The sequence below is a fragment of the Trachymyrmex cornetzi genome, unplaced genomic scaffold, assembly GCF_001594075.2.
Source record: "Trachymyrmex cornetzi isolate Tcor2-1 unplaced genomic scaffold, Tcor1.1 scaffold388, whole genome shotgun sequence".
NCBI classification, from domain to species: domain Eukaryota; kingdom Metazoa; phylum Arthropoda; class Insecta; order Hymenoptera; family Formicidae; genus Trachymyrmex; species Trachymyrmex cornetzi.
In genome coordinates, this window is record NW_017298619.1 from 90,984 (window position 1) to 103,590 (window position 12,607).

A 12,607-nucleotide genomic window follows, 5' to 3' on the forward strand; every position below is an offset into this window, starting at 1 on the left:
CAATGCTCGACCCCATGCTGCGAAAATGGTCAAGACATACTTGGAAACGTTGAAATGGGAAGTCCTACCCCACCCGCCGTATTCTCCAGACGTTGCTCCCTCTAACTATCACTTGTTTCGATCAATGGCACACGGCCTGGCTGACCAGCACTTCCGGTCTTATGAAGAAGTAAAAAATTGGATCGATTCGTGGATCGCCTCAAAAGATGACCAGTTTTTTCGACGCAGGATTCGTACGCTATCTGAAAGATGGCAGAAAGTAGTGGCCAGCGATGGACAATACTTTGAATCATAAATGTATAACCAGTTTTTTACAATAAAGTCTTGAATTTTGGAAAAAAACGGCGGAAGCAAAGTTGTACACCTAATAATAGGATATTATAATTTCAATATTGTAAGTTTAATTTATATAATTTTGTATTCAAAAATTGAAGAAAAATGAATGGTTCGGTAATTTAACCCTCCATAAACCAAATGGAAAATCAGCATGGATCATATGTTGTGGATATGTTGTACCTCGTGCTATACTTCATCATAAATATACTATAATTTAGTATGATTGGTAACAATGCGTGTAAGTTGCATGTAAAACTGGCAAAATGTGCACGGTATTTTTTAAGAAATTATAGAAATTTATCTTGTTGGAGTATGTCACTCCACCTGGTTTGCGGAAGGTTAAATCTAAAAAATCTAAGTGACGATTTTATAATAAGCAAATATATTTTAACACGTAAAGAGTTTATAAGAACAAGAGTGTATTTAGTATAATTTTGAAGTAAATTTTCAAGTTATATCACACGAAATATAAAAATATATTTGTGTTCTAATAACAATAATTAATTGGTTTAATTATTATGTAATTATATTTAGTTTGCTGTTTCTATTATAATTGGTGAACTAGTTAAACTTTTGTGAAAAAATTATTGTCCAAATAATTTATTGCTTGAAAAGTTTCAAATTTTGCAATCACACAACTTTTCAATACTCTTAAAATAACTTCAACTTATTAATGATTCTATTAATATATTCTGCTTTTATTAGATAATATGCCAGTAACGTGGTGTTATCAGTTAGAAGATGAACGACAATATTGTAGCACTGGCTTCCCCATGGGCTGTTATTCAAAAGAATCCAGATCTCAGCAAGATACTTGTACTATACATGTGAGGATGAATTATCAAATTATATTTCAAAATTATGAAAATATAAAATGTAATTTATCTAACATCTGTCTGTTTGTATACACTTCTAGGGTCCGTACAACAAACCAAAAACTTACTATTTATTTAATCACGTGAATCTTACTATAACTTATCACAGTGGTGGTTCAGAGGAATGGGGATCGTCCTTTAAGGAAAACGGTGGTCGTATCATATGTAAGTACTAAAAATTGATTTTGCTAGTGTTTAATATCTCAAATTAATAAATTATGAATAATATTAAATAATAATTGTACAAATGTTATTTTAATAGCTGTAAAAGTAGTACCTCGCAGTATTAAGCATACTGGCCAAATTGATTGTGAAAGTCAAATACCATTAGAGATACCATCCAGTGAGCAGCCATCTGCACAGACGTTCCAAGTAATATATACGTATTCTGTTAAATTTGTGGTAAGTATATCTTCGCGAGTATACAATAATAAAATGGTTTTAACGATAATTAATAAAATTTAATAATTTATTGTATTTATTATTATACTTATTATTCCAGAAAAATAACACGATTAAATGGTCATCTAGGTGGGATTACATTTTAGAATCGATGCCTCATTCAAATATTCAGTGGTTCAGTATTCTTAACTCGTTGATAATCGTTCTATTCCTCTCTGGAATGGTAGCTATGATAATGCTTCGTACTCTGCACAAAGATATCGCACGATACAACCAGGTACCTATATACTTTATTCAGTTGTTACAATTTAATAGCATGTCATTCTTTTTCTGTGGCTGTGTTCTATCTAAAATTAATCGCCAGTATTGAAGATCTCTAGTGCACATAACGTAAACTATAGATTTTCAGTACTAGCAGCGAATTTTGAAACACAGCTTATATTATCTACATTTGCTATATCTATTTTCTTTTAAAATGAATGTATAACTAACAAATGTATGAATTGTTATCATCTCCGAGAATTTCAGGATATTTAATAACTGAACCACATAATAAAAATAGCTATTTATGTCTATTTTTTCTTCAATTACTTTTTTATTCAATTACAGCGGAGCCAAAATGGCTTTCATTTTTATTGGAAACTTCGTCTATACAAAATTTCGAGATAAAATTTAATAAAGTTATAAGAAGATATTATGAGAAGTTCCTGTTAATTAATTAATGTGTTTTGGAAACTAAAAAAAGGTAATTTAACCTTAGCTATACACACTTTTTTCTACCCGTGATATATACACTCAGATCCTTGGGATCCCACGTTTATTACTGTAACTTCTGTAAAAATGGATATATTTCAATTAATTTGTTTTAATCGATGAATAATTGATTAAGAAACAAGTCCATAATGTGTAAAAGTCTATGGAATTAAGGAGCTTTGAGATATATAAGTTCAAAGAAAAAGAAAAGTTTAGAAACACTAAAAAATCTCGATTTAGCGAATTGCACTGAGGTTTCTTGGACCCCAGTGTGTATAGTTAGGGTTAAATATTAACCTTTTACTTAAAAAAGTGCTTTGAATGATTAATTGAAAAATTAATTCATAAACGCAAAATTAGACTTTTGTAAAACAATATATGTTTCATGAAAAGGTGAAGGTAACCAAATGTTTTCTTCACTTTTACAAAATTGTGATATCCGTTTGTCTGTGTTGCGATAACGCAGGCCTACTTCCAGATAGAATCAGGAGAAGATGCACAAGAGGAATTTGGATGGAAATTGGTACACGGCGATGTGTTTCGCCCTCCGCGTAAAGGGATGTTGCTTTCAGTTTTGCTAGGATCCGGTATTCAAGTGTTCTTCATGACGCTGGTTACATTAGGTAAAAATCTCTCTCTCTCCCCCCCCCCCCCCCTCCCCCTTCCTTTTCTTCCCTTTATGCTTTCTCATCAAATTTATTAGATTAAATTTGAAATTAATACTTATTCCAGATTATTTGAATCTAAACTGTAAAAACTTATTAAATATTTTTTCTTTTATTTCAAATGATAAATTATAAATGTTATTTTAACTTTATGCTACAGCATTCGCTTGTCTGGGTTTCCTTTCGCCTGCTAATAGAGGTGCATTAATGACTTGTGCAATGGTGTTATACGTTTGTCTGGGAACCACTGCGGGATATGTGGCCGCTCGAATATACAAAAGTTTCGGAGGAGAGAAATGGAAGTCCAACGTATTACTCACATCTATGCTTAGTCCCGGGTAAGACTTATTATTTTCTTAGTCAATTCTGTTCCTTTAAAAATAAATTAGTTTTTACGAATGTCATTTGTTTGATGTAAATGTGTACGATATAAAAATTTATTTAATTTTTCACAGAATTGTATTCAGTTTATTCTTCATAATGAATCTGATATTTTGGGTAAACGGAAGTTCGGCCGCAGTACCTTTCAGCACTTTAATCGCGCTTCTGGCACTGTGGTTTGGAGTATCCGTACCGTTAACATTTATTGGTGCTTACTTTGGTTTCAAAAAAAGGGTAATTATAAATTAATATTATTTTAGTATAGTATGTATTTATAAATAATTGAAATAACGCCGCAGGCTTTGGAGCATCCGGTACGAACAAATCAAATTCCTCGGCAAATACCAGAGCAGAATTTTTACACACAACCAATACCTGGAGTCATAATGGGTGGTGTCCTGCCATTCGGTTGCATATTTATTCAATTATTCTTCATACTTAATTCTCTTTGGTAAGTATTGCATATTAATATTCTTATTAATAAATGTTCTTACGAGTCATTTTTACTAGGTCAAGCCAAGTATATTACATGTTTGGATTTCTCTTCTTGGTTTTTCTTATACTCGTCATCACGTGTTCCGAAACGACAATTCTGCTCTGTTATTTCCATCTCTGCGCTGAGGTAAATACAGACTTTACAGAAAATCATGCTTGTGTATTTTTTTTGTATATGTATTAAATATCGTTACATTAATAATTTCTTTGTAGGATTATCACTGGTGGTGGCGCAGTTTTCTTACATCTGGCTTTACTGCTGTCTATTTGTTAATCTATTGTATACATTTCTTCGTCACTAAGTTAGAAATTGAAGGTGCCACCTCTACGTTCCTGTATTTTGGATATACGTTCATTATGGTTTACTTATTCTTCCTTTTGACAGGTGAGTATTCATTATGTGTTTAGCTTAAACTTTTTGTTAAATGCCACATAGTTATCATTGACTTTTAAAAAATAAAATTTATTTTCTTTCAGGTTCCATTGGTTTCTTTGCCTGTTTTTGGTTCGTGCGCAAGATTTATAGTGTTGTGAAGGTTGATTAAATAAAACTGATGATGAGAACAATGCTTGTATGATGAATGTAATATGAATGAAACAGATCGTAATGAGAATGAGCGATAGTCGATATTGTGTAAACCCGCGTTATAAAGATAAAGGAGAAAAAATCCATATGATAATAATAAGCAAATAATAGCGCATCTTCACGTCGTTATTGTTGAGATACATCGTTGCAAGTATCGTCATAAATAATAAATAGTTTATTTTATTAACGCGAAAAAGGTTTACAATTTTCGAAGAGTGGACGTCGTTATCGACTATCTGACATTCTTCGAAAAGTATTTTCTCGGATAAGCGTCTAACATACATAATGCATATTAAACGATGTATGTTTTAGATGTCTGCGAAAATCTGCATAAGTGTCTTGTTTTATTTTTTCCTTTACTCTCAAAATGCTTCACTTCGCAAAAGCATTATATGGCATGCAACCATGATACGTTTCAGATTGAATCTTCAATGTGTCACATGAAATCGATTCTGGTCAAATTACTTATTGTTTAGGGGAGAGTGGTCTAAATAGGACCTTTTTAATTTAAATGAATACGGTTAAGCAGATTTGCGTACTATTTATAATATAAAGTCCTTATATGACACCGAACATGTGATAGGGGTGGCACCCAGTTGGACACGAGCCATTTACAGCGCTTGAGACTACAAAGCTCCTAAGCACCGGTCGCTGTGATTGGTGGTGTCCAATCGAACTGTGGTCAATCGGGATCACCCCTGTGATAGCAGTTTGACAGTTCTCTATCATAACATTCATAAAATAGACGCAAATATGTATTTTCAGCTACCGTGCAAAAATTTTTTTTAAAAAAGAAAATCCTTATAAATCATTTAAAAGGTGTTAAAAATTTGAAAAGTAATTGATTTAAGATAATTAAAGAGTGTAGAATTAAAAAATATCGAGCATTTTGTGATCACTTGTGGTTTATTGTAAAATTTATTCCAAAGTTCGAAAGGACCCGTGTCCAAATCGGACAGTATAGTGAATAACTTATAGGCTAGGTGGTAGTACTGGTGATCGACTGACCAGATCTGGTTTAAGCAATTAAATCGGTAAAATATCATGAGTCATCAGACTCAGATTAGTTGAGTTTTATTAATTTTAATTCTAATAATATATAAAGTTAGTAATTTCTTTTTCCGAAAAAATTTTTATCTTTGTCAAATTGCTCGTTTTTACTCAATACTAAGAAAAATACATTAAAATATTTTAAAATTTTATCTAAAAATTATATAAAAATATAAGTTTTCGATTCGAACCAAGGGATGGTCCGATTTGGAACCAATGGTTCCAAATCGGACCGAAAAAGGCGTTTTTACATTTTCCATTATAGTTCAACACAGTTGAGAGACATGTCAAAATGGTCTGAAGCAAAGATGAAGGGAATTAAATGATCTTTCCAATGGCACCTTCGATTTTACGATCGGACTTTATTTACGCCTTATAGAGAGCAAAAACTGCAAATAGGTCCGATTTAGACCACTCTCCTATTCATTTATTTATTATTGGTATTGGAAAAGGAATTTTAATAAAACGGAAAATATTAAACGTGTGCACGCGTAATGACATAAAAGTACAATTCGATTCTAATTGCGAAACGCACGTGTCATCCATGTTTTTTAAATTATAAATTAAATACATAAGTAATAAAAATGTACAAATTGAGAACTAGCTTGACAATTGAAAAATTTTGTCTTCTTTTTCACTGTCTACCAAATAAATAACAGCATAATCATAATCGTGACATGTGAACAGTCAATATATGCACATATTCTGTACTCGGATTTTGTAAACTAAAGTACCTACAATGTTAGCGTTGATAATATTATTACTGATACAAATAAAATAATCAAATGAATTTATATGCGCATTTGCAATAAATTTAAACGAACGTATTCTATTTTGGCGCGATATTTCACTACTAATTTATTAAATGCAGTTCTATGATTGTACAGCAAATTAAATAACGACAATAACATAGGCGATTATTTATTTTAAGCATAAATGTATTTACTCATCATTGTTCTCAATTTTTCGTCATAGGTGAGTAACAAATTCTCCAATAAGTGTATTATAAAAAGAAAACGATAAATGTACCTATGTATACGCTTACACAAAAGCGTGTTTTCATCATTTTTAGGATTTATTAATAATTTTACATGTCACACCCCACGAAATATGGGTTATATTTACAGACATGTCTTCGCCCTGCCCTAGTCTATATTAATGGTTAACACTGACGCGACGCTTCCTGATGTAGTCGCTATCAAAGTCGAATGGTTGGCAATTGTTGAGCTCGACGCAACCAAAACAGACCTTGAAAAATACTTAACGCAGAGACAAAGTTCGTCTTTTATCCATCAATAATGTCCAACAATGTCTTCATAGAAATGCTTTTCTGCGTTTCGGGCGACAGTGTTTTCCATCCAAACTATATGTGTCATACGATTTCATTCCTCCATTCGATTATATTTGTGTCAGAGTTCGATTCGTAAAAAAGGAAAACAAGAAAAAAGAGCGAAGAAATAAACGATATTCTCATGAATGTCAAGTCTATTCCACATTCAATATGTCTCATCTATTTTCTTCAAAGAGGTTCCCACGTTGTAAAGTTATTCCGTGAATGCTGCATTTCAACATGAGAGTGAATTGGTATTATCTGCCATGAACGGTTGACGCAAATACAGAACCACTATCACGTCTATAGTTATTGGCTCTCTGTGGGATAAATAAATGTTGACCTGTAAGAAGTATGGTTTAATTCTGATATTCGAGGAAAGGGAACAAGGAGTTGAAAGGATATTTAATAGTCATGCATTGAATATCTGAAATTAAATTTACGGAAAGTAGAGAGATCAGAGATTAAAGAGATGACAACATAAAAGGGAATATAGAAAAAGAAAATAGATCAAAATATGAACAAATGTCGAAACATAACGTTTCAGATATTCTTGAACGATTCCAAAAAAAAATATGTCTAATAAACAATATAGATCAATAACAAGAAACAAAATTGTGAATTAAAAAACTGAGTGAAGTGGAATAAAGGAAAATTAAATTCAGGACAAAGGGGATCAGGAAAAGGGAGGAATACATTTAATGTTGCTGACGATATACGCTGATCTCTATTTTCTCGGAGTACGTCGACGTCGGTTGTCCCTATTTCTATCGGCACGTCTCATCTCTTCTAATCTGCGCGCGTGTTCCGCCATATGTTGCCGTCGCATCTCCTCCTTCACGACTATCTACAATATTTCCACATAAAAACATTTATTACCAATTCACTTATTTGTTTTACACATTTATTTATATATATATATATATATATTTGTTTTGGAGAAAATTGCAAAAAAGACAAAACATATAGTTTTCATTTTTGTACTTATTTATTACTTATTCAGTCACACTTATTTATCCTCCTCGAAACAAGTAAGTCCTCTTAAAACACTTTTTTGGAATAACGAATAGTTTGGAGTTTGGGATATAATTGCATCTGAAGCTTCAAATAGGACACCTTGTATATACACACGCACACGCACATTAATATATATATATATATATTTTTTTTTCCTATATATAAATATATCGATAAAATAAAAAAATGAGAAATTCTTTTCGAAATTATAAACAAATCTTTTCTATATTTTATTTTGTGTATTTTATTTTGTTAACAATCTTTTCCTATATAAATATTTCAGAAGGATGAAATGCTAACATATAGCTGTTGCTTGTTAAATTTCCCTACCTGCTCATTCGTAAGCGGCAACCAATATATGCAAGGTGTCGCCTTTGTCTTCCTAAAGAGATCATCCAAAAGCTTTGCCGGTGGCGGATCATCCTCTTTCTTCTTGAATTTGCGAGCTGGTGCCGATAGATGTGCGTCCAATATTGGGCTGCGACTCCTCACTCGTCGCTTTTTATCATGATCCTTTTTCTCACGCTCCTTCTCTCTGATGTGTTGTTGGCCGTCCTCTTTGCCTAAATCCCATTCTCTCACCACAGTCACCTAATGTGTAGATGTGTCTCATTAAGATGATCAAAAATACTCAAATCTAAGAAAACATGCAAATTTTTACCTTAGTATTAGTCTTTTCGTCGCGACTCCAATCTTGTTGCCACGAATCCGACGAGAGTGGCTCAGTTTTGCGAGCAACCGGTTGTTCCTTCGACGATTCCCGGGCAGTCTCCATATCCTCCTTCGTAGCGTATTCCACATGGAGCTTTTTTGGATTAGACATAGGCCAAGAAATTCCGTGAAGTGCCTGCCTTGTCTCAAAAGCCTGATCCTCATTGGAATACTATAATATTAATATAATCGTGAAAGATTTGACTCAAAACTCAAATTTTATAAGATATTCCTTATTTATATAATCGTACTTCAACAATGCATTTAGACTTAATCCGATCCATCCAGAATCCATTCTCTATGATAGTGCCGGTACGCGAAAGAAGTTCCTTGATCTGATTTAGTGTGAAAGGGCGAACTAGATTCTTGATCAAAAGGATATTGGTAGGTTTAGACGTTGGTGGACTTGGTGATTTTATGTGCGGCATTTCTTTCACTATTGATATCTTCCGCCTTGTCACTACATTAGAAATAATAAGAATATTGTAAAAATATGAAAAAGGAATTACAAGATTATTTAAGTTACATAAAAAAAGTATCCGTTTTATCTAACAGATTATATGTACACTTACCGATGTGATTATCTACTTTTCCATTGCCCTTTTTAGCAGCGCCATTTTTCTGCAAGTTTTCATCTGTTGTCTTATCATATGTAATGTCACTAGAATTGTGCCGTTTATCGTTACTTCTATGCCGATCTCTGTCTTCATCATCGTCCTTTGAGAGACGAACTTCGTTGATGGATAATGGCTTTGCACCTGGCACCAATGCCTATCGCATTATTATTATTATTATTATTATTAGTGAATTTTGATGTTCAAGAATAAAGAGATATATGTATTATACATCTATATGTAAATGGAGTAAAACCTTAAGCGAATCGGTAGAGATAGAAAATGAGGGCGCTGTATCCGTAGAAAGCGCGATCCCCCATCGACGTTTTCTCGGCACACATTTTGGTTCTTGTTCATTGCCGTTTTCCTGAAATACACATTATTCGAATATAAAAAAATGCTAAATGAAAAAATATAAATATGCTTCTAACTTAGGCAGAGAATATTATATACCTTATTTTGACTAATGGACTCATTGATGCTTGTATCAGCATCGTCTCTTTTTATTTCGTTCTTTTCAGACAATATTCTTGTTGAGCTGAAAACATATAAAAGCATCATAATTAAATTATAGCTCAATCTTGATATTTTGATTTATTATACATTTTAAAATAACTGAATCACTCTGCAAATATAACAATACATAAAAAACCTTTAATATTGTATTTATTATATATTTCTTTTACAAATAAAACTTTATCAAGAAAAGATATTCATTGCATAAGAACATTTATGCTTACAATGATCTTTTCAAGTTGACTTTAACAGGCTTGTGAGCGACCACCTGTGTGTTAGCCGGTGTAGATTGTTCCAATTTTTCAGTTGTATCTTTTTCCAATTTATCTTCAACAGTTTTACTATGTTCCACCTCTATTTTTTCTACATTATTTGAATGAGAATTTGTTCTTTCCGGCGACACTGATTGTTGTTTATCATTCTCTTGTAAATATTCTGTACTCGGTTTTTTCTCTTGCTCCTCCTCTTCCTCCTCCACATAAGATTCAGAGATCTTTCTGTCAATAGGTTCATCTTCGGAATCAGGTGTATCTGAATTAGACGAATCTCTATATTTGTTTCGATGTTTTCTACGAGTCGCACGTGGCGACGTTCGATCACTACTTGTTCTGCTTCTTTTAGAGCGTGATTCGTCATTTGAATCAGATGACGAATCCACCGGACGATGCATTTTTGTTTTATCATCCTGCTCTTCCTCCTCCTCCTCCTCATCTTCGCTATTCATATCTTTACGAACATTTTCCACGCTAGTTTCTTTGACAAATGTCTCCGTTGGCTTTTCACTGATGTCTTCCGCAGGTTTAGCTTCCTTAACGATGATAGTGGTGATAGTCTCCTCACCGTTCGCACTAGGAGCCGGCACTGGAGATGGTGTCATGCTACCCGGCTTATCAGGTTCGATATCAACTACTTGGGCAGTGCAATTTGCCTCATTTGATTCACCATGCTGATCTATGTTTGGTTTATCGTCAGACAACAAGTTGGCTGAAGTGGTTTCAGGCAGGATCTCCTTGCTATCACTTACCTCTTCGTTGGAGTCCTGACCTGGGTATGAAGAGGAGGGATCGTTCGGCTGTTCAGTGCTACTGAGGGTTCTTGTACAAGAAACCAGTTGCTCATCCGCCGAGTCAGCCTCCTCTGCAACTCCCTCACCACTTTCTTGCCACTTGCTACTTGACATGACGACATTTTTCCTACTCGATGGTGGTGTATCTGATGGCTCTGACGTGTTGCGCTGCCTGCATAATTTCAACTTTTGTATCTCGCCAGGTGATGCATCCGCTCTAGCTACTTTCCACACAGAGCCGGCATTGTCCTCGTCTTCGGGTAAGTCCACCTTTATATTTACATCACTAGAAGAGACCTTCTCTTCATGCCTATGTGGAATTTGCTCCAATTCCTTGCTCTGCAGGCGCGTTTGCATACTTGTCTCCTTTTCAATCTCCTTGAGTTGAATGACACTCTTAGCCGCATCCTCGATAAAAGGGTCTTGCTCAGATGAAGTAGAAGGTGATCTCTTGCCACGCCTACGCGTTGACTTCCTTGTTGGTTTCTCGGCTTTCTTCTCTGGAGATCCCTTCGTTTTGTTTCTTTCGCTCTTACGTCTCATACCTAAGTAATAAAACAAAAAACTATTACATAATGTAACTATAACTTAATACAAATAATTTAACTAAACTGAGAACTAGAGAGAGAGAGAGAGAGAGAGAGAGAGAAAGAGAGAGAGAGAGAGAGAGAGAGAGAGAGAGAGAGAGAGAGAGAGCACTAGTCATACACAATTTAACTTATGCACTTATATATTAAATTACATAACATATAACTATATAAACATGTTGGAAGTTATATCAATATTTTTTCACATATACTTTGTCAGTGTAGCTCTCATTATTATTAGATTATATTTATTTATTTACACACACACGCGCGCACACGCACGCGCGCGCACTCACGCACGCACGCACGCATACACCACTCATACATCATACATAACATACGTACGTACGTACATACGTACGTACATACATACATACATACATACATATATAAGTTTAAAATAAAATATAAATATAAGTATAAAATAAAATATAGGTATAAGTATAAAATAAAAAATGTTTATAACTTAAAAGGAAGGTTTACATGACTTTTTTTTATCTTTACAATGAGTGGAATGTTCTTATATATATATATATATATATATATATATATGTGAGTGTGTGTGTAACGTGATTATATTATAACGATTTGATGAACAAATATTTCCCGAGGGAAGAAATAAATATTTTATTTTATACTTATATCTATATTTTATTTTAAACTTCTATCTATTTTTTATTTTATACTTATATCTATATTTTTATTACAGAAATTGCTAAAAATGATTTCCTTCCGCATTGATGCATGCTTCGCATCGATGTCGCATGGATTGTTCAAAAATTCTCAGGGTATTTCGTATTTTTTCACATGCAGCGATAATACGAAGGAAATCATTTCCAGCAATTTCTGTAATGAAAATATAGATATAAGTATAAAATAAAAAATAGATACAAGTATAAAATAAAATATAGATATAAGTTATAAATCACAAATTAACAAAAAAATTAATAAGTTTTTACAGACTCCTTTAATTAGAACAATTAATAAAATCATGAAATATGTACATATTTCATGATTTTATTAATAGATATAAGTATAAAATAAAAAAATGTTTATAACTTGGAAAGGAAGCGTTTACAAACCCATGTATATGATTTTTTTTCATCCTTACAATAAGTGAAATATGCTCTTAAAGTTTGGCCAACTATTTCTGAAACACCCTCTGTGTGTGTGTGTGTGTGTGTGTGTGTGTGTGTGTGTGTGTGTGTGTGTGTGTGTGTGTG

General features: G+C 33.2%; 2 protein-coding genes across 5 annotated transcripts in view; one reads left to right on the forward strand and one right to left on the reverse strand.

Moving 5' to 3' along the window:
* TM9SF2 (transmembrane 9 superfamily protein member 2) overlaps positions 1 to 5,139 on the forward strand; it is a 7,830-nt gene extending 2,691 nt beyond the window's left edge. Inside the window, exons 5-15 of one of the 2 annotated variants that reach the window (XM_018511876.1) lie at positions 1,042 to 1,163; positions 1,253 to 1,376; positions 1,474 to 1,613; positions 1,714 to 1,890; positions 2,833 to 2,989; positions 3,192 to 3,369; positions 3,487 to 3,646; positions 3,712 to 3,863; positions 3,923 to 4,034; positions 4,121 to 4,292; positions 4,385 to 5,139. In XM_018511876.1, coding sequence (XP_018367378.1) covers positions 1,042 to 1,163; positions 1,253 to 1,376; positions 1,474 to 1,613; positions 1,714 to 1,890; positions 2,833 to 2,989; positions 3,192 to 3,369; positions 3,487 to 3,646; positions 3,712 to 3,863; positions 3,923 to 4,034; positions 4,121 to 4,292; positions 4,385 to 4,452 — 1,562 coding nt within the window. In that variant the 3' untranslated portion in view covers positions 4,453 to 5,139. The remainder of the gene's footprint in view (positions 1 to 1,041; positions 1,164 to 1,252; positions 1,377 to 1,473; positions 1,614 to 1,713; positions 1,891 to 2,832; positions 2,990 to 3,191; positions 3,370 to 3,486; positions 3,647 to 3,711; positions 3,864 to 3,922; positions 4,035 to 4,120; positions 4,293 to 4,384) is intronic. The other variant, XM_018511877.1, reaches the window with a different exon arrangement.
* Positions 5,140 to 6,599: 1,460 nt separating this feature from the next.
* Positions 6,600 to 12,607, reverse strand: part of Acn (apoptotic chromatin condensation inducer acinus) — a 6,981-nt gene continuing 973 nt past the window's right edge. For 2 of the 3 annotated variants that reach the window (XM_018511872.1, XM_018511875.1), the window contains 8 exons: positions 9,956 to 11,342; positions 9,669 to 9,753; positions 9,472 to 9,582; positions 9,174 to 9,372; positions 8,853 to 9,061; positions 8,552 to 8,773; positions 8,221 to 8,481; positions 6,600 to 7,720 (listed from right to left, as the gene is read on the reverse strand). In XM_018511872.1, coding sequence (XP_018367374.1) covers positions 7,601 to 7,720; positions 8,221 to 8,481; positions 8,552 to 8,773; positions 8,853 to 9,061; positions 9,174 to 9,372; positions 9,472 to 9,582; positions 9,669 to 9,753; positions 9,956 to 11,340 — 2,592 coding nt within the window. In that variant the 5' untranslated portion in view covers positions 11,341 to 11,342 and the 3' untranslated portion in view covers positions 6,600 to 7,600. The remainder of the gene's footprint in view (positions 7,721 to 8,220; positions 8,482 to 8,551; positions 8,774 to 8,852; positions 9,062 to 9,173; positions 9,373 to 9,471; positions 9,583 to 9,668; positions 9,754 to 9,955; positions 11,343 to 12,607) is intronic. The other variant, XM_018511873.1, reaches the window with a different exon arrangement.